Raw genomic sequence first — 25,862 nt, forward strand, 5'->3', positions numbered from 1 at the left:
TCTGTATTCCCTTTGAAACACTGTCCTGTTCTGTTGGATCCAGAATCACCTGTGCAGTTAACTGCACCTTCAGAAGCTATTCCTCCTGCACAAGGGGAACAGCAGCTCGTGCTTTCTGTGTCAGAGCACACAGGTAGAAGAGCAGCTGTATAATGCAAGCTTTTTTCAGGCTTGCACAACTGTGCCTGTGCCTTTAAAAAAAAAAAAGGGCCAAGCCTTTACTACTTTAAAGGCTTGGCCATAATATTGTTTCCTTTACAACTGCAGTACTTACATACCCAACACATAACAGACTTGTGCCACCATACTTTCTGTGGGATAGGCACAGTGTATAAAAATTAAAACAAATGTTTAATGAACAGTAACCTCTACGCTCCAGCAAAGTCTGTAAGAAATGACAGACTGGAGTTAAGAGTCTTAAAAGTAGAGTTTTGAAAAGTGAAATTCACATATCTCAGCAGTTGTTGCAGGGTTTCTGTTTGTCAGGAAAATGATTCTGAAAAATTTTGGAATATTTCAGATGGCCTGTGGGTCTATAAATATAACCACACCATTAGGAAAAGAAAAAATTCCTACTCACAAGAATGATGTAGCATGGTGACCAGGAAGGCAGAGCAGAGTGGGCTGTGCTCCCTCATGGCTTCTTTATGGTATTTCTGTCACTTTGCTAAAGCTGCTGCTCAGAGGAAACAGGAGTAGCTTTGGTAAGCAGTTATCCCTGTGGCTGGCTGACACAATTCAGGACAGGCAGTACACTGATTTTCCATTTCCCTTAATAGGTCACACATACAAAACAGATACATCAGTTGATTGTTCATCTAAAGCAGAATTAATTTCAACAGTACAATTTCTGCCAACATGATTTGCAATGCAACTAACAAAACCTCAGCTGAAGACATGGCATTCAGAGCAGCCTACAACTTGGCTGAAGTGGCAGATATTATTTAGGCCTCTGATGGAATGAGTATAAGGCCACATTTTTAATCATATAATGCATATGCCGTATCTCCAAAAGATTTGCAAGTTTTTTAGACTACAACTCTTCTTTTGTTTCTCAGACTACCGTCAGTTTGTCACTTCCAATTAACTCTAATATGTACATTTTCTGATTTCTGGTTACAGCTTTACAGATTTTGGTCACTGTTTGGGAAATGACTCTCCAGAAATGCAGCATCTAAAGACTTCAGCAGACTGTCAGTGCGTCCCCCTTCATTCACTGACCATTCCAGGTCAATAGGAGCCACAGCTTGGTCAAGTCTGTGAGCAGCTCAGCTGCTTCCTGCTCCCCAGGAACTGCACTAACACACATATGTGGCTTGACTTGAGATTTCTTTTTGAGCACTCTGAAGATTATTTCCCTTTTTACAGCGACAAGAACAAAGCTTGAACTAGATGTGTGTAACTCACTTTTCTCTACTGTCAGTGAAAGGCTGTGTCCTCATCTAGTGCTATGCCAAGCAATAAGCAGCAAGCCTTTCAGCTCCATGGCATTATACAAAACACTGGAACAATGATTACAAGAATGTGTATATATGTATATAAATCCTGACAAGAATACCTGGTCCCTAAGAAATGGTTCCTCTCTACCTCACCAACTACATATTTTGAAAACAAACCCAAAAATGTTAAAAGCATGTTTCAGAACAGTTTGTTCTATGGGCACAATAAAAAAATCCCTCTGCTGTATGAAAAAAAAAAAAGTTTATTATAATTTAGGAATATGAGCAAAAGTAAAGTATTTTATAATAGCTTAAAATCCATGGCAATCTCCCCTGTCTTTGTGTCAAAACTTATGGCATAGGTGACAGCAGCAGGGTCTGACAGAGCTTCTGACTCAAGAACAGAACTGAAGAAATACACAGCTTGCTTGCAGTGGGGATTCCAGGCACAGGTTCCCTACAGAAGACAGTTCAAAGTGGAAGCAGTTAAAACTCTACCAATTATTACCACACAGTAACAATGCAGTAAGAGTCCTTGTTCCCAGCTGTGCCCACAAGGATCAGCATCATCTCTTCCACTGCCATCCACCCCACCCTAGGAACACCTCACTTGAGTACCATGTGCTGCTCTGCACAGAGAAGGCAGAGGAAAAAATGCATTTTGGTCAAGGAATATTTAGATAGAATACCAAAAATACTCCTTCCAGTTTTTGCTTTTGTTAAACTGAGAAATGGTATTTGTAATAAACTCTACTTTGAGTTAGCATCATATTTAAACTCTGAATTGATTCCCAACTGTGGAGCATTTTGATCCACTTCAGATTCTCCCATTTTAAGGTACATCTCCTGCTCCCTGCAAAAACATGAACAGATATCTCTACTAGTTCTGTCTATGTAGTATTCAAGCAGTGTAACACAGAGCACTGCATAACCCAGGCATGGCTAACAGGGACCCATTGTTCAGCACTGTAATCCTACAGACTTTGATGTAATAATCTAGACTGAAGATGTACCTTTTCATTTGAAATTTGCATCAGTCCTGTACTTATGGAGATATCTGCAGCAAGATGATATTCCATCCACAAAACTGCTCCATGGCACTTTCCTTTCCTGGGGAGAGATGGAAGATAAAACCTGTTACTTCCTACAGCACTGACAGCTTCACAGTGACACTGCACTAGTGGTTCAGGGAGAGCTGGAAAACCAGGGAGAACTTCCTTCCTTGAAAAAAAGTTGAACAGCTGAGTGATTTGGTAATTGGGCAGCAACTTTTAAAATATTTGCAGATATGAAATCTAAAAAAGGCAAGGAAGAGGAGAATATGTCATAACTACATCTGCTCAGCAGCACAGTCATTCAACCAGCCCTGAACAACGTGGCATAAGTTACACTGCATGTTCAGACAGCACTTCCTTTAGAGACCCCAGTTTCTATGGTTTCTGAATTTTGAGGAAATGTTTACCACACATACCATGTCACTTCAAGAAGCAGAGGTGCTGCCAGTGTGCTGCCTACAAATACAACTGCTGCAAAGGCAGAGACCCCACACAGGTGGTTCTGGATTTTGTGAAACCTTGAATTTTGCTTCACAATGAGAAGCATACAATTACAGCAGTGTTTGAGTTATCCAAGATCTAGATAGCGAAAAAAGAACCCCAAAAAACCTTTCCCCTGATTTTTAATTCTTAAGCAGCATTTTAAGGTTGAACAGAATTAGGGACAATTTGTAGTTACATTATAGTGAAAAATATCTCAGAAGACATTACAAACATCAAAATTGCCAGAATTATAGTTAGAAGGAAGAATAGCACACATTTTAACAGCTATTAACAAAATAATGTAAAGCTATTAAACACAGTAATTTATTAAACACAATAATCTGAAAAGCTAAATAGGAGCTTTTTCTGCAAGAACTCAGCAACAGGGAACAAACAAAGACTAAAAACATCCAGACAATGTTTTACTTTCTCTACATCATATATTAATCTATTTAAATTTTAAATCACAGTAACAGCTAGAAAAATGTTGGTTTTGAAATACAGGCATATTATCCAATCTAATAATATCTAATATTATTGTTATAGCCTGTTGAGAACAGTCACAGGAAATTTGTGTCAGAATAACTTGCACAACTTTGGGTCGCATTATTAAAAACTGTCAGGTATGTTCCCACCATTAACTGTAACACCCAAAGAACCTGAACAGGAGGTAAAGCCCTGGATGCTGACAGGAATCTTTATTGCACTGAGCAAACTGACCGCAGGAGATCCACAGAGCCCTCCGTGCTGAGGCAGTGCTGGGGCACAGGCTCTCTGAAGTCAAACGCCAAAACCTCCTGGGGGTCAGACAGTGACTTGCAAGGATATTCCCACAGAGGGTGAGGTTCTGCTTCCTTGGATTCCCTAAAATTCACAGAATCCTGAAGAAAGAAAGGAATAAAATTATCTGAAGACAATCAAAAGGCAAATAGTCCATGTTTTCAAGCTAATTACATGTCCTTAACCCAGAGTATTTAAGCAATAAAGCTGTAAGAGAACAGGACTGCACTTCTTAGGCACAAGGGAAAAAATGTCCTACATGCATGAAACCAAGTGCTGTGACAGTGGCCCTCAGCAATGACACAAAACCAGGCACTTTCAAAAGAAAATGCATTTAAATTTTCTTCTCCCTCCAGACGAATTCTACTCTACAACTGCCCGTACTCCTCCACAATGACTGTCAAGGTAATCTAAACAGCTCACTCAAACATGGATATTGACAGTCCAGCTCCAGAAACAGATACAAATAAATCTCACCCTTCCTATCTAGTTCTCAGCAGTCAATAAGTCTTTTTCTCTTTCAAAAGTACCTCCAAGTGAGGGCAGCAGGATTCATCTATAAACAACTCCCATTTTGAGAACAGTATTTTCTTTTTGAATGAACAGAATTATTTTCCAAACAAAGCAAAGCACTGAAGAACTTGACAAACAAGAAGTAACTGCCAACCCCAAACCCCACACCATGAAAGGTACTGTTTTACAAGAACTAAACAGTCACCAGAGTTCTGAAAGACTAAAACAATGGTGTTCTGCCTAACATACAGGTTTTCCAAGTCACAAAATGCTTTATTAAGCCAAGGTGAGTTTTTGTTTTGCTGAGACTTTCAGTCTTCTTACTTTAATCATATCATCCATAGTCTGGACATCAAAACCTTCACAGATGCCACATGGACTCCGGATTCTCCATAAGTCCTATAAAAAAACCCAGGATTTTGTTTGGCTTTATTAATGGAAACAGGAAATCTTAACATAATTTTAGCTGTAGAGCAGACATTTGATAGCAAGCCAGATAAAGACTCTTTCCTATCTATACATTCCTAAACCATTACAACTACTGCAAGAATTAGAAGACAGCGTAATTCCGGGAAAACATTTTTTAAGGCAGTTAATTCTTTAGCCACTGTTTTAAACTCCTCTAAAGAATCTGTCACATTTCTTACAACCTCTATGCTCTACTTCAGAGCATGTATGGATTTGCCAGGATAAAACCATTACAGCCCCTGCATTTTCACTGCCCAGCACAGGTAAGTGCTCCCAGTTGCATCAAACATCTCACAGCCTGCCAGGCTAACATTTCCCTGCAGCACTTCAAAGAGGAGTGAAATCATTTTAGGCACTTCATACTCTGCCTCTCATTGACTGTAGCAACTCAGCTCAACTTTTGCCTTTTCTTAGACCACATTAATGGTCTCTCAATAGAACACAAACATTCACTGGCCATGGATAAATACATTTAATTACCTGGTCATTCTTGCACCTAAGCTCAAATGTTCCTGCTTTATATGCTGGCAGCAGGACTTCTGTACATCTCAATAAATCCTGTTATACTTTGTGCCTGAATGCAGCATGAACTAGAGTACTCTGCATGGTATCCCTGACAGAGCACCCTGCTCCCTAAATGCAACTGTGGACAAAACAAGTTCATAGCTAAAGGGATTCCATCAAATTCTTTCTCCTGGATCCAGCTTTTGCTAATTGCTTAGCCATGATGACATATCCATTCTGAAAAGACAGAACAGCCTAGAGAACCAGTTCTGCAAGATACCTTACAACATCTGCTCACTGTCTGACCAAAATCTGGTGAATGCAGAGGTTATTTTTAAAACCTCACAGGTTTTAGTCTTTGTGTCTAGAGTCACCACTGAACAAAGAAGAAAACGTAAAATTAAAGCAATAGCTTTGGGAACAGCTTAATGGAATGAAATACAAGTTAAATGTTCTACCAAAAGAGCTATGTGGAATCGGCTCTGAACACAACCCTCATGAAAGGGTGAAACTCAGGCTCAGGTGACACGAATGTTACTTTACATTCTGCTACTAGATTGCTGAATAATCTTCTGTCATCACTCTGCAGGCTTCAGCTTCCTCATCCAGAACATGAACACAATAATACTGACTTCCTTTCAAAATGCTTTGAGTTCTAGAGAAGCAAGTCCTCTAGATAAGAAATCATGGAATTGAAATTAACTGCTTATTTCAATCTGATTACTCTTGATTAGTATTAAACACCTTGCATTTTAACAGATAAACTGAAGGTTATGTTTATGTGAAAATTCATTAGATTATAGGCCTTTTTTTATTTACAGATTTACATTATTTACTATACTCAGACTACAGAGTCCCTCACTTAAGCTACTGGTCTTTGCATATTAATGATGAAAGAACATATTTAATTTCCGTTATCATTGTAGGTAAACATTTCACAATCTTCAGGTAAGGAGCTTAATGGCTAAAAAAAAAAAGTTTATAGCTTTGTACAATTTCTGAAAGATGACTTTTCAAATTATTTTTAAGATGTGCTCAAATTCAGACCTGTGCACAGCCTCAAAGAGATTAAAAAAAAAAAAGAACATGCAATTAGGAATCCTGCCTCCAGTCTTATCAAGCACCATTTCAAAAACTGGTATGTAGCAGAATACCTAATTTTATACATAACCACTACTGTCACATGCTCCAGCAATTTCTAATCTAAAGAAATATTTTTAAACATTCAACCCTTCCATTTTAAATGGCAAAATTACTTGAGTTAATTTGCTGACAAGAGATGGCTGAAATAGCACAACTCACCTTCAAGATATCAAATATTCTTTTCTGAGGTGGTAAGTACATATTGGACAGTATTAAAATGCAATACACTTGTCAGTAAGAAGTCCTAGAAGAGGACTTATTTCAGTGGATTTGTGTAAATATCACATGGATAATTCTAAAGAAGCTCACCTGGAACTCCACAATCATCATGTGCAAAGCAGCAGACTGAGGTAGGACAGAGACATTGCTGCTGAGGTGCCTGCTCACAGCTGTCCTGGCATACCAGAAATACAGGTTATGCCATGGCAGCAAACTGGTACTGAAAAATGGCTCTCCCACAAGAACAGAAATCTGGCAAAGAAAGGAGTAGATAAAAGCATTATAAGAACAACTCAGTAACACAGGCTGTCTCAATCTTCCAACAGCTACCAACACAACACAAGGAGTGAAATCATCTAGATCAAAACTGCTACTGTCCATAAAGATTTAATTACTGTACACTGCACATAGGGCACACCAGACATATTTCTGTGGGTTTAGTCAGCACATCTTAAAATGAATTTTCCTGCAACAAAGTTTGAGAGAAAATATTTTTATGTTGGAAGGCTTTGTAATGAGTCACAGTACTTTTAAAATTTTTAATTTAATGATGTTAGTACTTTCAAAGAGATTGCCATCTTCTTGAGGGGCTCGCCAAAGAGCTCCAGCCTTGTAGCACATACACAGTTAAAACAACTGGTGCAGATTATGCAGCAAGGGAAAGTCACATCCTGTCAAAAACAAAGCAACAATCCTCCCACAGTCTTCAGTCTCCTTCAGTTTTAGTGGCACATGATCTGAACCATCTACTCACTGCATTTTGCAGAAGCAGGATATAATGGCATTCAGTGTGGTTACAATGGCACAGCAGAAAAGCAAAAACAATTTTTACCTTCTGCTCGCTACCACCCCCCTGAAATTCAGTATATTGGACAACTGTAACATACCTTTTTATCTTCAAAATGAGAAGGCTTCAGCAACTCAGGACGTGCTTCTATTACTTTAATTTTATCTTCAAGATGATTTGCTTTCAACAACTAAAACCAAAAAGTAGCACACTGTCTTTAGCAAAAGTCACAGCTGAGACTCAAACACACACCAAAATAATAATTCTATTGAAAATAAATTATAAAAAAAAACCCAATAGCCAAAAAAATTTTTTTAAAAAACTGCCTACCATATCTTATCAGGTTGATGAGATCTTTGTGCATCCTGCTCTTGAAGGATGCACACACTTAGAGCCAATGTGTCACACCCAGTGAACTAAAGCACATGCCCTCCATATTCTTTCATACAAGTATATAAAAAGGCAGGTAACACAGAAATTGTCTCACTTTCTTTCATTTGTACTTTGAAACATATAGGAACAACAGTCAAGAAAGGTAAGAATCACTTCAGCTATGAATACACTGCATATTTGGCTTCTGCCTGAGACCAGGTTTGGGTCCTCACGTGCCTGCTGTTCCTGTTTTGTACTCCTGAGCCACAGGCTGAGCCAGACCTCTTTCAAATACCCAGTGCCAACTAAAAGAGCCACAGCCAAGGATGACTCCAGGAAGCTGTTTCCATTCACGTCTCAGACACCAGCTGCCTCTCCTGAACAGCCTCCACTTCACTGGCAGAGCCTTTTGTGCCCTTCCCCAGGGCAGCAGCTGGAACAGCACTTGCAGTGAAGAGCCACTGCCCGCGTCTCCTAAGAGCAAACAGCATCCTCAAACACATTCATTAAACCCACTGAACTTCTAAGCAATTGATGCAAGAACAACAAACAAAAGCATCAACTCTGGCCTCAGTAACACCAGGGGTTCATTTACTGCTTTAACAGAAAATGGAATACTCACTTTCTCCATGACAGAACAGGACACACCAGAGTTTTCTACTGTGAACACCTAATGAAAACACACAACAATTAGTGAAACTAGCTCATAGCTTTTAATTAAAAGAATATGTTAACTAAACAATGAAGGAAAACTTTGGTGCCCTAGTGAGCACAGTTCACAAGAACCATGCATCTATTCCACAGCCCACTGCCACAAACCTTTTTAACAACTGAACACCCCCAATAACTACAAGCTAAATAATGCTGTTTTCACAGCCATACAAGAAAAAAAACCACCAACAAAATGCAAATATTTTATTTTCCTTTTTTAAGATGCACATTTGCTCTAGGCACACATTTACTCCTGACCAAATGCAAGCATACTGCCAGTGGGCCAAATCAAGCTCCAGCAGTGCTCACTCCCTGTGAGCAGTGTTTAACACCACCTGACTGGATCAGATGGAAAGTGCTCAGAAGCCTTTTGCAGTAAGAAAAAAAATGAAGTTTTGCTCATAATTGGTGAAAAGCTAGGCAATATGCTACACTCCTCAGGATTATATTACATTACACATTCCCAGATATTCAGTCCAACTGCAATAGATCTTAGGTTGAAGAGCCCCATGACAGGATACACCAAGTAAGGCACAGACACATAAGTGAGACAGCCAGGCAGCTCTCAGCTCTCATTTACACACAGACTCAGTGTAATAATGAGCTGGAAATGAACTATACAGAGAAAAATACCAGCTAAAATGTAAAAATTTGAAAACAGGAGGAAGTATTGTACCTGCTTTGCTCCAAGATAGTGAGCCAGCACAGGCAGCAGACTGCCATCACTGATACAAAGGCAAACACTATCTGTGTTCAGAACCTACAGAAAATAAACAGTCATTGTTATTCCTATTCCAGATGAAAAAGTTTTCCCCACTTTATACACTTTCATGTAAAATAAGGGTAAAAAATGCTCATGTAGTCCCCTTGGCTTAGGTTTGAAAAAGTTTGCACAAAAATGTATTGGGTGTCTTTATTCAGCTACCAATACTACTTTTAACAAATACACAGAGCTGCTACAAGTTCCTATGCAGAAATGGTTGCTTACAATTTAAAAATGTAAAACTAAAGTTTTCATGACAAAAATAAAACCTAGATCCGCTGATATACTTGGTGAGCAAAGTCCTTTGCAGGGGAGAAACAAACTCCATAAATAATTTCTGCAAATAAAACAACACGTGCATCCATCACAGAAGCTGAAAAAGCCTGCAGGAACAGGCACTCACTGTCCTCAATGCCCTGATGTACTGGCGTGTCCGGGCCTGGTCGTTCAGCTGCCCAAAGCGAGGCCTGTTCCACAGCAGGTGAGCGTGACACCTGCACACAGGGCTCTCCACACCACCAGCTGCTTCAGCCTCCTCTGCTCTGTAAGAGATGTCAATAAGTGTTAACTACAGCACCAGAGACATGCAAACAGCTACACTTGTGCATTTGGGCCACAGTGCACACTAATGCATAGGGACTCTGCTCTTACTTTTTCAAAGTCACTAGTTCTTCAATGACATTTTTGTAACTTTGCATTTCCAAACAAAGAGAGCCCAAAAAGAACCAATTTTCACCTTCACAACCAAGAAACCCACCCACTAACTGTGATGGCTAGGTTTTTAGGTTTTGTTCTTTTAGAAAAAAGGTACTTGTTTGCATTCCTAAGTAAAAAAGGCATAGGAAATTCAGACATTTTATAGCTAGCACTGATTTTTAAACATGTTAGCTGCTACTGTCTCACAACCAAAGTGATTAAGCTCCTTTTAACCTGAGAAAAAGGTAGCAATCTCAAAAACACAGTGCTAAGAAAACAGAAAATGGAGACAGAATTATTATTTCACTTCTTTACCTACATGCCAGCTCAGCTGAGCTGTATTTTAGGATTTCCAGGAATCAACCACGAGTGTTTTTGTTTCTCTGTCACAGCCTGCACAACAGGACCTTGCAGTCCAACTATGGTTTTATGCATAATGTGTATTTTGCACCTGTACATAGCCCATGAAGCAGCTTTGCATAATTTTCTAGTCTTTAGGTTCTTCTCTTGCTCTTCTACAAAAAGAGACACTCTAAGAGCAGCAGGTGCTCGAGCCTGGAGTGAACAGCAGCCCTTTCCCCCCCAGAGCTGTTACCTGGCTCTCTGCAGGGAGTACCACAGGCAGTACTCATTACCTGGCTCTCTGCAGGGAGTACCACAGGCAGTACTCATTACCTGGCTCTCTGCAGGGAGTACCACAGGCAGTACTCATTACCTGGCTCTCTGCAGGGAGTACCACAGGCAGTACTCATCCCGACGGGCAGTCAGCTGCACCCGCTCCCCCCGCAGCACCCGCTCCTCCTGTGGCAGGAAGTACACACACTGCATCCAGTGATCCCTCCACTGCAAAGGGACAGACACACCCCCTTAGGAACCAGTCATAAACAGTCTGGAAAGTAAACAAACAGCATGAAAACAACTAGGAAGAATGGGCACAAATGTGAAGGACTGATGCATGACTGACTGAGAGAATCCTGTTCACGTTAGCAAGGCTGAATAAAGACCAACGACACACACTGAATAAATGTACTCTAGAGAGATTTCTCACAGCAGGGTAAGCCTGAGACCACTGGCTTGCTCACTGGCTAAGCTTCTATTTCAATCACATGAAAAACAAATCCAAAATTGCTTTGCATTTATTAATGCACCTCTATAGTTCACTTACGTTAGAAACCTGTATCAAACTGCTAACAGTGACCCGTGGCTGGAGCCTCATGCACCAAATGAGGTCACTCCACTGACAGGACAACTATTTTGTGTTTCAAAAAGCCACTTTTTGCACTGCAAATATTCCATGCCGATTAGCCATTCTAAGGTGACTGAATGCCCTGAAGTTTGATAGTTTTAAATTTTATTCTCAAACACGGTAAGTACCAACAACCATTTTGTAACTTCCTTTTGACTGTGTTCATCCTACTAGTAAATACATTCACACAAAAGCACGGGAATCTGATGTAATAGTGCTCACTTGTTTCTCTAATTATCCAGTATCAACCCAGTATTTTCCTACACCAGCCTTTTTTTTCTATGAGTATAAATATATTACCATAAACTAAACATTTTGGAAATTTAATAGAAGAACTACATGAAAACAAACCACAGACTAATATTTTGACCAGGGATAGAGACTGGTTTAAGAAAAAATATAGGGAAATCTTTGTTTTATTTCTTGAAAGTAAAAGAAATAGCAGTATCTGGAAGACAGTTTCAGTTTTTAAGCTTTACATAAAGGATTACTCTTAAAGTTTAACATTAAAGAAAACCTAAAATGGGTACATAGTATAGTTAACATGTCTACAATTTACATATTTAGCATCTTCCAATACATTAAACATAGCAAAGTTCCTATACAATTAAGGGAGAGCTGCTTAAGACACCCAGTAAGGCCTTTCCTCAGGATAGCTGCTCACAGCCATGACAGTGCTATCTGAAGGCTCAGTGTTTTACCTGCAAAGCAGAAGTGGGGTTTACCCAGTAGGGAGCCATTGTGCAGTTTATCATCCCAGAGGGGTCCATGACAATGTCCCACCAGGAAAGGACAATTTGTGCCTTCCCAGATCTAACAGGCTCCAGCTGCACTCTATAGGAGGTTGAAGCACTCTGTACTGGCTTACTGAAATCCACACTGCAGAGAGACATAAAAATTGTAAAAAGATACAGTTCAGCATTCTTCAGAAATTCTCACCAGCTTCCTAGGCTGAACACACAACTTCTAGGAAAGGCATAACAGGACAAGCTTGTCTTGACCAAAACAATGTCTCCCTTACCTGAACATTGTCAGCACATCACTAAGGGCAGTGAAGTCACTTGAGGGCACCTGGTTCAGTTGGATATCACAAACAGAAGGGACACCTGGACAGTTCTCCATTTCTGAAGGGGGAACAATAATTTTTTCACCATCCTCTGCTTCGACATGAATGGGAAACAGTTTGTTCCAGGCCCACATTCTTTTGGATTCCACCAACTGGACATACACTGTTGCCCTGTGAGGCACTGCCTCACATCCTTCCTGAGTGTTCAAAACAAAGGGTAAATACACTCAATGGGTTACACTTATTAACATGAATGAGAATTAAACCAATTGAAATGCAAAACCATTTAAAGAAAAGGTGGACTGGGAGCTTTGAAATCTTAAACACAAGTTATTTTAGAGACTTCTGTAACATCAGAAAGGTGAAACTAAAATTAGAAACCTAAATAAAGTTTTGCCATCCACATTTTATTAAAGGATAGTATTAGAAAAGGTAAAAGAGGAAGCCCTAAACTTATACCTATAGATTATATGTCCATGAAGGATACTAGATAACAGTATTTAAAATATTTCCACAGGCAAAAAGCATATGGAGTAGTAAGAGCATGACAGGAAACAAAACCTACCAAAACCAAAGCAATGCCCAGAAGGTGAAGCCCATCAAATTTACAAGGATTTAATTTTTTTAAAACAGCTTGGAACAAGGCAGTTATTAAGGAGAGCTTCAAGTCATAACCAAAAGACATCTGTTAACCAGCAAGTTGTTGGTTTGAACACAAAGCATCGAGGTGTGATATCAGAGCCTGTGATTTACAATATGAACTCAAGCAGCTTTATTCCAGGAATGAGCCTAGTAAATTATTCATTGAATAAGAAACACACAGCTGATGGTGTATTTACCAAGGGATGCAGAAGCCTAAGTATAATCTCTATCTTAGTCCAAAAAAAAGACAGAAGGATTTCTCTAGAGATAGATGTGCCACACCATCATTTTCTATTTTCTTACCTGTACAAGGTATTTGTGTGCATGCTCATATGTTGGTAAAGCTCCTTCTCCTATCAGCTCTGTATCAAACAATTCTGTGACCAGGATGTTTGCACGACATTCCATATCTCCATCTAAAAGATACAAATTAATATTGTAATGTTGAGCCTTTATACAAGTCTTTCAAGAAAATGCTATCCTAAGAACACAAGTAATTAAAAAACTTATTCCTGTTAAAGAATCTGCTGAAGACTGCAAATTATTTTCCTTTAGAAGTCTACTATGAAATACAAATGACTACTGAAATATCACTAGAACACTTCCTTTTGAAGTAAATTTCTAATATTACTTTCTAGAGTAACAGAACAGTTGAGGTTGGAGAAGACTATCAAGTCCAACCATCAACCCAGCACCGCCGCCACGTTCACAATTCCAGCCTGTCCCCAAGTGCCACATCCACGTTGTTCAAACACTTCCAGGGACGGTGACTCCAGCCCTTCCCTGGACACTCTGCTCCATGCTTTACAACCCTTTCCGTAAAACATTTTTTCCTACTATCCAATCTAAACATGCCCTGGCACAACCTGAGGTCACATCCCCTTGTCCTGTCAGTTGTTATGTGGGAGAAGAGCTCAGCCCCTGATTACAGCCTCCTCTCAGACAGCTGCAGAGCCATGAGGTGTCCCCTCTGCCTCCTTTGCTCCAGGCTGAACAACAGCCCCAGGCCCCTCAGCCACTCCTCAAAACACCTGTGCTGCAGACCCTGCCTGAGTTTTGATTGCAGACACATGGAGAATAAGACATCCTCCTTCATGGTGTTCAGGCACTTGCCAATTTTTTTAAGCCTAGCCTATTTTTCTCACCTGGGCCAACTGTGACTTCAGTGGAGTGCTTGTTGATTACCTTGATCTTGTCAGAAAAACCATTTTTCTCCACTATCTTCACAGCAGCGTTAGCCATGGGCCTGAAAACCTGTGAATGGCAAGAGTGTAGCAAAATAGTAGCTCACATCAGCTTTCCAAAGTGGAAGGACACCAGCACAAAATGCAACATATTTAGTTCTGAAACAAATGAACAACTTCTGTATCTCCTATGTCTGAAGTCCATGAAACAAGACAGCGAGCCTTGCTTGAAAAATTCATAGAGCTCCAATGTCACTGTTACCAACTGAGTATCAGCTGTCTCCCAGAGCTGTTCCAACTGAACTTTCGAAAGACAAGAACACACATTAAGAGTATTTTAGCATTCACATTAAGAAAACTTATTTATTTCTTTGGAAAAATACGTATATCCATCAAGAGAAGCCACAAGAGACTTACATGTGCCCAAGATAATATCTAAGTAAATAAATGAACTCAAAACAATCAGCACTGAAACAGTCACTGAAGTATGTCAAAAATCTGCTTTTATTAACAGCATAAATGTGAAAAGAATTTTTTTTTCCTTCACAGCAAAAATAACAAAATGACCAAGAATATGCTGAAAGGGTTTAACGTTCATATCCAGTTTTTAAACTCAAGAATTTTCAGTGTTCCATCCAGTCACAAGACTTGACTACCTAAGACACTTGTGGCCACTCTGGAAACCAGCACAAACCTCTCTGATGGCTTCCTGTGTCTACATGAAAGAGGACTGTCCTCAAAAATGATCATCAGATAAAATTCTAAATTAAAAAACCAATACAGATGTCTACTTGGGTAGAAATCCCACAGTACTCTTCCAACTAGACCCTACAGAAAAGCAGATCTTCTCTGTTTCCTCAAATGCATCAGAAAAACCCTAAACTGGCCAAAATGTTCCTGTCGTTATCCTTAATATGAGTAATGGCTGTTAATGACCATCAGGATGTTTCTTAAGTGCCAATAAAAAAGGAGATGTTCTATCTCATCCCAGAGAGATGGAAAAGTCCGTTCATGAAAAGGCCTCCTTATTACAACGTGGTTCATGTTATGATTAAGTGGTCTGAGAATCCACCTCCAAGAGTTAAAACTTCTAAAGATCAGCAATATGGTTAGAAAATACTGACATTTTTCAAAAACATGGTTAAAGCTCTATATTACACTTGATTATTGATAAAAAGTAGAGACAATGAAATACCAGAAAACTTGACTCAGAAATTTCAATCTGTACATTTACAGAAACTGTCCTAAAAATAAAAAATATACTATACCTTTTCAACTATGTTCTTGTAAGACCTAGGTGGTTTTGACACATGAAAGGCTCGAGTTTGCTCTTCAGAAGCCACCACAGAAAATAACAAATGCATCCAGTCCACTGATTGTGCAGCCAGAACTGCACTGAAGCCTGAAAAGGCAGCTCTGAACACACATGCAGCAGATGTGCAGCCCCTACCAGATGCTCACCTCGACTGCATAGCAGAAATCTGCCCCAGCTGAAGCTGCCATCATGGCCAGGAGTCCTGTGCCAGTGCCTATGTCCAGAACTATTGCTTTGTCACCTCTCTCCTTCACCCTGCTCACTGCAGCACGGATACCTTGGTAGTACTTCACATTCTGGGGAGAAGAAAAACCTTTAATCCATTTACACTTTCCATTTTTGTGCAGAAGTCTTGAATTCTCCAACCACAACTCCATAAGCAGAAAAAGGTCTGGAGACATTCTTTATGCCTTACAGTCACACCAAAGCCATCTTCAGCAAAAGCAAGTGTATCTGGTGGGATCAGTCCATTTAAAGCACATCAACTTCTATCACCAAGTTTACACTGTCATTGATCAGTCAGCTATTCAGACCACATGCATAATTTCCAAATGTGATACATTTTCTGGAGCAAATAATAAAAAAATTTTCCCCTGTAGCAGCATTCAAATAATCATAAACTGACTCTGACAGTACAGGAGCTACAGTGTCTTGGATTTAGATTCCTCTCTTCATCTGCTGAAAAATGTTCATACATGAGAAGCAACGTGTAAATAGTGGGTTTTGGTTACATACCATCAAATGGGGCTACAAGCACACCAGCATCAAAACAGGAAAAAACCAAATGGTGTCCCCTGTCAGCTACAGGATACACACTGAAATGTATGCCCATATTTCCTTTCTAATAGGCTATTGCTAAGACATTCCTTTCCAAATGATTTATCAAGTCTTTCCAAAGATTACACTACCTTTGAACATAACACATTTGGAAGGTCTGCTGGATCCCTTTCTGAACAATTCTAGTTAACACTCTCCATATACAGAATTCCACTAGAGTTGTTTTAATTACTCAGACACAACTTGCTGTCTTTACACAGCTTATTAAATGCCTGATTCCACTGATGTCTCTTAATTCAATATAAATTCAAGACTCATTGTGGAGGAACCCAAGAAGTCTTTCAAGAGGTTATTGATGGAACGACTGACTAAATGGCTAGAGCAGAACATTTAAATTATTCACTCCAGACTTCAACATGCCTGCAAACATAGTAAAAATACCATAGAAGAATAAAGAGAATTTTTACAGGAGTGTAAGTAAAGTCACTTTTACAGCCCCTGAAATTTCACCTAATGAGCTCTGTCAAAAATGTCAAACACAGAACAGCAAAATCAGCTACTGAATGTAAACATGTTCTTCAGTACACAACAGAACACAAAAGTCAGATGTAAGAAGGCATCTGTTGATCTAAGAGCAGCTCTGGTATCTTAAAGGGTACAAAAATGTGATCATTTAATCTTTCAGAGAAACCTATATAATCATGCAGTGGCAGCTATTCAAGAGAAAGGAAATGGCCATTTTCTTACCATTCAGAAGGGTTTGGCCTCTGTACTTACTCTGTCTTTATCGTGAAGCATATCTGCATAGCGTGACCTACAACAACAAAATTCCAGTCAAAATATTCCATATTGTAAAGCACAAACTGCAGGATCTCAGAGAGCCGCCCTTGTTTTCTCTTACCAAGGCAACTGGTCCCCATGGCCCATAAATGCACAAACAACTGACGTGCTCTTTGAGCATCTGAACTGTTCATCAAATCTGAGGAATAATGTCATTTCAATGATCTGGTCATCGACATATAAATGAATTAATTAATTGCTGGCACATATCCCCCCCTCAGCAATGACCCAAGACATAGACCTATGGACAAACTGTAAAGTAACAGCTGGGACAGATGCAGAGTCATACAGACCAATACAGAGATTTAAATTTCTTTGGTCCCCATTTCTTCATAGGTTGTACTACTTAAAAATACCCCAAAATCTAATCTTCCCACCTACCCTGGCTGTTACATTAAGCTCTTAAAAAGTTAGTACAGTATCAGACAACTGGCAATTATTTATTGCACTGGGATTTAAAAGAAATTTAGTTAATGCATTTTGCCACAACTTAGTCATTGTCAGTATCAGGATCAGCACCTCAGGAAACATTTTAAAAAGTTTAGAAGGAATTTATTTGGAGAATAGTTCACAAAATTTTACACTGACAGTTCTGCCCTGTACAACACCAGGCACGTTCACTAACATTTAGGTTATCCTACAGTCCGATCAACTCATGCCCTTAAAACTTCTACAAAGATAAACCCCAAAACTGACATGAAAACAAGCTGAGTTTGCTCTTTTTTGGTGGCTTTAGGGGAACAAGCACCTTTTTCCATCATACCTGGCAATCTCCTGGTGGTAGTCATAGTCCTCAGCCTCCTCTAACCACTCCATGGCACCAGTGGTTGGATTAGCTCTTCCACAAAAGGTCTTCATGACCAGTCTCAACTTGTACTGTATTACTGATGTATTATGTGCAGTTTTGCTGCTTTCACTTCAGTGTAATACACCAGACCCTGGCTGTGAAAAAACCACAAACCAAACACAAAACTCCCAGTGAAAACAACTGTAACTTCAGCCATCACTTGAGCTCTGGGTACCTGTTACACCTGCCTTGCCCAGAAGCCAAGTGACCGCTTTACGCTTTTTCTACAACGATGTTTTAAACTAAAACGTGTCACCCAGACCCGCTCAGGAACCTCAGCGCAAAAAAGAAATCCCCTCACGGTAAATCCTCAGGGAAAGCTCCTCCCGCCCTGTCCCGGGGTGCCCGCACAGCCCGTGCCGGGGGAGGGCCCAGCGGAGCCCGGGCCGAGAGCCCGCACAGCGCCCGGGGCCGGGGCCGGCCCGGACCTCCCGCCCGCGGGGCTGCGGCGGGGGCGGACAGGGCTCTCTCCGCTGTTCCCGCCGGCAGCCCCGGGCCGAGCCCCCTCACGGCAGCCCCGGGCCGAGCCCCCTCACGGCAGCCCCGGGCCGAGCCCCCTCACGGGCAGCCCCGGGCCGAGCCCCCTCACGGCAGCCCCGGGCCGAGCCCCCCCACGGCAGCCCCGGGCCGAGCCCCCTCACGGCGCCCGGCCGGTACCCACCGCTGCTGCTGCTGCTGCCGCCGCCCCGCGCGAACCGCGGCCGGCCCGGCCCCACGCGGCTCCCGCCCCTTCCCGCCGGGATCCCGCCCCTTCCCGCCGGGATCCCGCCCCTTCCCTTCCCTCCCAGCCTGCCGGGCCATGTCCTCCGCGGCCGTGCTGCGGGTGCGGCGGAAGCGCGGCGGCCCCGAGCCGGCCGAGGCGCTGCTCCTCGCCTGCAAGCGGCGGCGCGAGGAGCCGCCGGAGCGGAGCCTCTTCAAGCTGGTGGCGACCGTGTCCTCCAAGGTAGCGCGGCCGCGGGGCCGGCTCGGCCCAGCCGGGCTCCCGAGGCTCTCGCTGGCCCTGGTGCTGCTCCCGCGGGTCTCTCGGGTCCCTGTGGGTGCGGCCCCGGAGAGCAGCGGCGGGTGCTGTGCCGGGACCGAGGGGCAGCCCCTGCGCGGGGCAGGACAGAGTGACGGGCACTGCACGGCCTGCTCAGCGCTCGCTTCTCGCGCTTACAGACTGTTCCTCACTCAGAGACCACCGAACAGTCAGCAAGTGAAGCCCGAGTGTCTGCTGTTTGAGGTGCTGAAGCTCAGCCCTCCAAGGATAACAACTACCATCCGCTATCCGGCCTTTTATATTGAATCAAACTGGGATGTCGTGGGAAATGATCTTTATAGGACATCGTAAAGGATATTTTACCTTAAATTCAGGTCTTCCAAAGGCATTTGTTTTTGTTTGGACGGTTATTCCATACAACAAAGTAGTTTAAAAATCAAATTGAAACAGTCTTAGAACTTTCCTTCTATATCTTCTGCTTTTTTCTCCTGATATCAAGAGAATATTGATTGTTGCGTTGCTTAAAGCAATAGTAGAAGTTAATTTGATTTTAGGAATATTAGAGCTGCAGTTCTTATTGCACTACTACTAGTAGTCATTAATCTCTTCTAGGAAGGGGTAGGACTTACTATGTTGATGGTGTCATTATATTCCTCCTCCTTTTTGTTCCTCTACTCAGAATGAACCAGTTCAGAAGTACGTTAAGGATGCCATCACACGGGACAGAGCAGCTCAGAGCCTGCGGCCCCCTGTGGGAAGCACTCAGCGGATCCTCCAGGAGCTCCAGCCCCCTGTGGGAAGCACTCAGCGGATCCTCCAGGAGCTCCAGCCCCCTGTGGGAAGCACTCAGCGGATCCTCCAGGAGCTCCAGCCCCCTGTGGGAAGCACTCAGCGGATCCTCCAGGAGCTCCAGCCCCCTGTGGGAAGCACTCAGCGGATCCTCCAGGAGCTCCAGCCCCCTGTGGGAAGCACTCAGCGGATCCTCCAGGAGCTCCAGCCCCCTGTGGGAAGCACTCAGCGGATCCTCCAGGAGCTCCAGCCCCCTGTGGGAAGCACTCAGCGGATCCTCCAGGAGCTCCAGCCCCCTGTGGGAAGCACTCAGCGGATCCTCCAGGAGCTCCGCTCCTCCAGGCAGGAGAAGAGGAAGGAGAACCGGTACCGTGTGATAGCCAGCCACCGACCCGCCTGTGCTGAGACAGCCGTGCCTGCCACAGGGGCTGGGGCTGACGCTGATGGGCACGGGGCAGGCTCTGGAGCACAGGAAGATGCTTCACAAGGGGAGAGCGGTGCTGCTGATAAGAGTTCGGACTGCTGTGGGAAATTCCAGTTGTTTGATATTGTCCAAGAAGAGGAGATGGTGGGAGACTGCAGCGTAACCTCTGCCAACCCCCAGGTCAGCAAATCAGCTTAGTGTTCTTGAGTAGTGTGATACTGCTGTGAGTGGTGCACATGGGCAGAGTGTTGTGGGAGTTTGTTTGCATTGTAAGTATTCCACTGTTTAATAGGAGCCTTAACTAGATATTTGTAAATTGGAATACTGTACAGAGACTAACTTCCATGAGGATCCTTAAGTGCACTAATGTTCAGACAGTGTGGAGTTGCTGCTACAGGCAGGGCTTTACCACCCTGCTTTCTCTGTGCCCTGTTCTAACGTGTAAGTTCTCATGTTCATCTGTCAAGTGGATCTCTGAGGGTTTTTTACTAACTTCTCTTCCTAGAAAAGAAAAAAATCTAATTCAGTGTCTTCCCATCTAAGCAGGTGCCTAGGAACAGCATGTTTGATAGACTGCTTAAGCCCCTACATCCTGTTCTCATTTGTACTGTGAGTTCAGAATGTTTTCAGTTGGAGGAGTACCTGCTCGATACCTTTTGAGTAATAAAGAAGGTGCTTTCTGTTTAAGGTTCCCTTGTACATGCAGTGTTAAGAGGATTTTGTATTACAGGCTCACAAATATATTGAAAGGAAGGTGAGAGAGCTGTGGGCTGTGTATACTTTCTTTAGTAGTTCCTTCACTATATATAAGTACCTGTGGATGCTTTCCTTACACAGCCCATCGCAGCTCTGAGGAAAGCTTAATGCTTCAGGTTAAAGAAGTGATGCTGGTGAGGGAAAGCCCAGCCAGTTGTCATCCCTGAGCATTTCTTATAGGTTATTGCAGGGCTTTGATGTAAAACTCTCACTTTCTACTAAGTAGGTCAGACAGACGTTTGAGTTCATACACAAACAGTTCATACAGAAGTAAAAAATATATTCAGCATAACAGTTCTCTTAATTAACTGTTATCTATCACTCTGTGGATTGGAAAAACAAAAACAAAACTGAGGTAGCGTCAGAATTTTCCTCTTTTAGAACTAGCAGTAGGTGCTAAAAGCAAGCAAGCTTTCTTCTTAATTCTGTAAGTAGGCAAATGGCTGGTCTGTAGCTGCTCGCCAGAACTAACTAGTTCTAACTGAGGATTGGACAAGATACTCTGAAAAGCTCTAGCAGGGAAAAATTTGCAGGAAAAAACTGCCTGTGTAGACCTTCCAGGGCAGGTCACTGCAGCAAATCCATTGCAAATAATTTATTAGGAATGAGAAAACATGAAGATATTTCTTCTGTGGCAATGCTGAAGCAAGGAAATAAAGGAAATACAAAGTGTATGTGTAGGGCCTGGCAGCCTTTTCCTGTGCCCCTCTCCCATTCCCAGTGTTTCTCCTGCACACTTACACGCTGTAACCTGCTGGCATCCTGTCCACCCTGTTCCTGATGCTGCAGCTGGAACCTGCTGGCATACTGCCCACCCTGTTCCTGATGCTGCAGCTGGAACCTGCTGGCATATTGCCCACCCTGTTCCTGATGCTGCAGCTGGAACCTGCTGGCATACTGCCCACCCTGTTCCTGATGCTGCAGCTGGAACCTGCTGGCATACTGCCCACCCTGTTCCTGATGCTGCAGCTGGAACCTGCTGGCATACTGCCCACCCTGTTCCTGATGCTGCAGCTGGAACCTGCTGGCATATTGCCCACCCTGTTCCTGATGCTGCAGCTGGAACCTGCTGGCATATTGCCCACCCTGTTCCTGATGCTGCAGCTGGAACGCTCTGCACGCAACAGGCACTCTGAAAACTCGTCTGCTCAGTGTCATCAGAAACAGATGGATGGTGCTATGGGGTGGGTCATATCCCCTCCAATAGTTTCTAATGAACTGGTCACAGAAGGTTTCTCTTCTTACCTGAACCATGTCCTGCTGAAACATGCCCAGTACCACGGTAATTGGGAAAGTCCTCGGTGTCTTTCTGTTTGAGGTTACTCGGGGTGTAAAAGCATTCCAGTGGGAAAGTGTTTTGGTCTCAGATTGCAGGATGTCATCCTTAGTTAGCTGCAAAGAAAACTGGTGGCTGTAACCAAGACTTTGTCTGCATGCCTTGAGTGGAAATAAGCATTTTTTTTATTTTTTCTTAGCAGAAGATCGATCCAGATGTGATTCTTTGCAATGCAGTAGAGATGATCCGCGAGCGTTTAAATGTTTCTGAAGATGCTAAAAAGCACTGTGAGAAGGAAGATGAGTATGTTTATGACATCTACTATAAGGAAACATCAGCCCCTGGTTGGATCGCAAATATCCTTTCTGTACAGCCCTGCAGAGAAGAATATGAATGGGTAAGGGTGTGGAAAAAAGGATCTTTCTTAAATTGAAAGGTCACAAATAAACATGCTTTAAGTCCTATCATTAAAAATTGCCATGCCAAGAAAGGTCCTTTGAGATAGACACTACACATGTGCTCAGTGACTTCTGCCTTAGGCCTCTGGTGTGCTGTGTTCCTGCAGGTTACTGTTCACTCATTAAATGATGATATGACAATGAAAACTGAAGGGATGGTGCTCATGTACTCAGAAAAATCCATCTGGTTTCAAACTGCCAATTACATTTTGGCACACAAATGTAAACTTGAGTAATTCACGTCTCACTTGTGATTAGGAGGCAGTAATTAAAATATTGTTAATACATCTGAGTGGAAAGAGGAGCAAGGGGACACACAACTTTTTCAGTATTTGAAGACTGGACTTTAACCTTCATATGAGATACTTTTGCATAGTAGAATTGTCCTTCAGTGACTGTGGAGTTAGGAAGTTTAATGTAAGCTTCTGTCTTTTGTTCTATAGATACTGTGATCAATAGACTTACATATTGGAAACCTGAAGCTACTTTTTCTTTTCCTTGGTCTATAACACTACTGCTGAAGTGAGTGGGATTAAGTTAGACATTAACATTTAAATGCTGAAGTGGAACATGTAAATATGTAACTCAACTCATTTCTCACCTAAAGCAGATTTGAAGTGTTATGGTGAACACAGTGACAGGTCCGATTTTTCCGCAGTGTCCTTTTTGTAACTGCAGAATTCCTTGTGCCATCAGTGAGTGTCTCTTGGCTCTTTCTGATCTGTATAGTATTGCACAGGTGGATGAAAACCCACTTAACATTCACTACAAATACAGACTCCCAGCATTATGTTTTGTGTTGACATGCAGGTAAATGATGATCCTGTTCCAGAGGAAGTGTATGAAGATGAAGATGATGAAAATGATGAAAATAACTGGCGGAATGATTATCCCGAAGAAGATGAATTCTTACCCGAGGAAGATGGAGAAAAAGGTACACCTATAATAAATGCTGTTTGCTTTCATGCTGTGCACATAAATCCTCTTCTTTTTACATGCTAAAAAAGCAACTTAACTGAGCACTGCTGGGGTAGTGTTCTGCTCTTAAAATGGGTAAAATCTGCTTAGAGGAAGATTATCTTTCTTGGAACTAGAAGAGTGTTTTTGCAAAGCCAAAATTAAGTCATTTTCAGACTGCTGCAATTGCAAAGGATTGCTTGCTTTGAGAAGGAGTTGATGACTTGGGTCCACATGGTTGTGAAATGCTGCCTCTGCCTTTTTAAGTCCCCATCCCAGAGTACTCCAAGCACAGTTCAAACCTCACCTAATACAGAAGTTGTTCAGACTTTGTTAGTTCCACGAGTACCTTAAAATAGTCTGATTAACTTATTTAACTAAAAAGAAGGGATAATCTGTAAGTGTTGATGTTTTTTTTGTAGAGCCTGAAGAGAGCTCCAGTGATGAGGAGCAATATTACAGGAGAAGAACATGGGACAAATACCGACAGGAGGTTCTACAGGAGTTTGGATACGACGAGATGGAAGATTTAGGTTCTGACTAACAGTTCTTTTTTGAAGATGGAACGTGTGCTGAAGGTGAAACTGCTGTGGTAGGAGAATGCACCATGGGGACAGCCAGCTGCAGCTGGCAGATCTCAAACAGATGGGTGTCAGTGTGGCCACTTGACAACACAGATTTTTGTTCGAAGCACAAGTGTTGTACAGAGGTTCTGAAGGAACTTTTTTTTTCCCCAAAGCTCCCTGCCCAAGCATTTGTACCTGTAGTGCCCATACCTCCATGTCATACATGTATGACCTCCACGTCACATGGAGGTGCTGTTGGCAGCAGCCCTTCTGGTCATGGCTGATGTGCCGGGTTTCACAAGAAGATCAGTGTGTCTGCCCTGATGGCAAGTGAAGTCCTCGAGAAAGGCACTGTCCTAGTGCTCTCTACTGTATTTGTTTCTAAGTGTAAGTGACTTTCTTTACAAGTGTTGGAGCATATGAAATGCTCTGACCTCTCCATTGCTCTCCCAGTAGTTTTACTGTTGGAGTAGAACAGTGTGTGCTTAAATTGTAAATAAAAATGTTTTGACTAAGTTTTCTGTACTAACTTAAAGATCATAAGAAGTTGGTACAGCAGAAGCCACACCATCTTAACTTGCATTTATACACCTTTAAAACCATTTAATCCTCCGTGTTTGAACACACCAAGTGTTTCAGCACTATCCTCCTGGAGTCTGTAAAGAATGGCTGATGGGGTGTGAGATCAATGTCATGCAAGAGCTTTAGGCTGCAGCACTGGCTTTAGGCCAGTTAGTTCTGACCGGTAAAGTCAAAGTAGTGGAGGCAAAATTTTTTCGTTGTTGGTTTCAGAGCAAGGTTATCTGGCCCCAGATAACCTTTGTTACCTTTGCCACGACCCGTGCCTGCTGAAGCTCTGCTTGTTCATTTGACAGATGGCTCAGTTTGGGTACTGAATCTATTCCAACCATATGCAAGATTAAAAAGATGGATTAAAATGGCTAAATTATAGTTTTTATTTAGTAGTGGTAAGATCAGACATGTTTTATGCACAGTTGGCACATAACTTCCTCAGCTAGAATTTAACTCCCTTAAATCCCAGTGCTGCTCCATAAACGTATCCCAGGGCTCCATTTGATGTTAGTCTCCACCATCCACCACCATGTGCCCTTCTCTGCACTTTCTAAGACAACCTTGGTCATGGGGTCAGTGCAAAAATCCAAATATTCCCACTGTTATTCAAGTGGCTGATGCAAATGTGGTGCACCTTTGGAAGTGTGCATTGCTTCAGCCATAATCTGATTACAAGATTTAGTTCATCTTAAGTGCACAAAACAGTACCTGTGGCCAAACTCAGATCAACTGAGGGAGACACTCTGAACTAAGATAAAGATTCCAGGTATGCTTCTGAAGTACATCTCACTCTTGTAGCCAAAGAGGCTGCTGCTTCTTGCCTTTTGCTGCACTAAAATTCAGTATTACAGGTGTCCTGAGGTCAGGCTTACAGCTATGGAATTACAAATATTACTCATTAGCATGTCTGTGCTGCAGTAGTACTTTTACTTCCATTTTTATTTCTACTTTCTCTCCCTGCTGCTTAGCTTTCAGGATCTAGTTTTTGCCACAGAACTTCTGCTATAGAGGAAAAAAAAAGAAAGTGGTTTCTTCTGTGAGGTGGTCTTTTTCTGGTGAGCACTACTGATAGTAATAAAGGGAATTTTCTGACTGCTGAGGTCACAAGGCTACTGTGTGTTCACTGCAACAGCTCAGAAACAAATGCTTACCTGCTTCAAACTGAACATATTTTTTATTGTGAAAATTCCATAAAACCTAGCAGAAGTTCACCAAAAACAAGCTTACAAGAAAG

General features: G+C 42.1%; 2 protein-coding genes across 4 annotated transcripts; one reads left to right on the forward strand and one right to left on the reverse strand.

The window, feature by feature from the left end:
- Positions 1–1,679: 1,679 nt before the first annotated feature.
- Positions 1,680–18,558, reverse strand: PRMT7 (protein arginine methyltransferase 7). 2 transcript variants are annotated; one of them, XM_017824456.1, is made up of 18 exons: positions 18,512–18,558; positions 17,767–17,945; positions 16,941–16,977; positions 15,533–15,682; positions 14,033–14,141; positions 13,191–13,303; positions 12,201–12,442; positions 11,881–12,058; positions 10,649–10,776; positions 9,641–9,779; positions 9,151–9,234; positions 8,386–8,433; positions 7,492–7,581; positions 6,695–6,856; positions 4,595–4,669; positions 3,698–3,858; positions 2,453–2,549; positions 1,680–1,896 (listed from the first exon to the last, which is right to left on the reverse strand). In XM_017824456.1, exons 2-18 carry the CDS (start codon positions 17,859–17,861, stop codon positions 1,741–1,743), a joined length of 2,064 nt encoding a protein of 687 aa, XP_017679945.1. In that variant the 5' UTR covers positions 17,862–17,945; positions 18,512–18,558; the 3' UTR covers positions 1,680–1,740. The 2 variants fall into 2 exon arrangements, with proteins under 2 accessions (XP_017679945.1, XP_017679943.1); XM_017824454.1 differs by lacking the exon at positions 18,512–18,558 and having other exon boundaries at positions 17,767–18,181.
- A 91-nt stretch (positions 18,559–18,649) lies between these two features.
- On the forward strand, positions 18,650–25,720 carry SLC7A6OS (solute carrier family 7 member 6 opposite strand). Of its 2 annotated transcripts, XM_017824393.1 has the most exons (6): positions 18,650–18,793; positions 19,509–19,607; positions 19,650–20,222; positions 22,277–22,471; positions 23,343–23,466; positions 23,912–25,720. In XM_017824393.1, the coding sequence occupies exons 1-6, from the start codon at positions 18,650–18,652 to the stop codon at positions 24,031–24,033; spliced, it is 1,257 nt and encodes a 418-aa protein (XP_017679882.1). In that variant the 3' UTR covers positions 24,034–25,720. The 2 variants fall into 2 exon arrangements, with proteins under 2 accessions (XP_017679882.1, XP_017679881.1); XM_017824392.1 differs by having other exon boundaries at positions 19,509–20,222.
- Positions 25,721–25,862: the final 142 nt, after the last annotated feature.

The sequence above is a fragment of the Lepidothrix coronata genome, unplaced genomic scaffold, assembly GCF_001604755.1.
Source record: "Lepidothrix coronata isolate B3197 unplaced genomic scaffold, Lepidothrix_coronata-1.0 Scaffold110, whole genome shotgun sequence".
NCBI classification, from domain to species: domain Eukaryota; kingdom Metazoa; phylum Chordata; class Aves; order Passeriformes; family Pipridae; genus Lepidothrix; species Lepidothrix coronata.

What these genes read in the sequence shown, in the direction of transcription:
- PRMT7 (XM_017824456.1), bottom strand. Translation starts at nt 17,861, where the DNA reads ATGAAGACCTTTTGTGGAAGAGCTAATCCAACCACTGGTGCCATGGAG. An exon ending in ACATCAGGGCATTGAGGACA is followed by an intron (nt 9,235 to 9,640) that starts GTGAGTGCCTGT and finishes TATTTTCTGTAG; the next exon opens with GTTCTGAACACAGATAGTGT. An exon ending in TGCAAATTTCAAATGAAAAG is followed by an intron (nt 1,897 to 2,452) that starts GTACATCTTCAG and finishes TGTCTTCTGTAG; the next exon opens with GGAACCTGTGCCTGGAATCC.
- SLC7A6OS (XM_017824392.1), top strand. Translation starts at nt 18,650, where the DNA reads ATGTCCTCCGCGGCCGTGCTGCGGGTGCGGCGGAAGCGCGGCGGCCCC. An exon ending in TAACCTCTGCCAACCCCCAG is followed by an intron (nt 20,223 to 22,276) that starts GTCAGCAAATCA and finishes TTTTCTTAGCAG; the next exon opens with AAGATCGATCCAGATGTGAT. An exon ending in CGAGGAAGATGGAGAAAAAG is followed by an intron (nt 23,467 to 23,911) that starts GTACACCTATAA and finishes TTTTTTTTGTAG; the next exon opens with AGCCTGAAGAGAGCTCCAGT.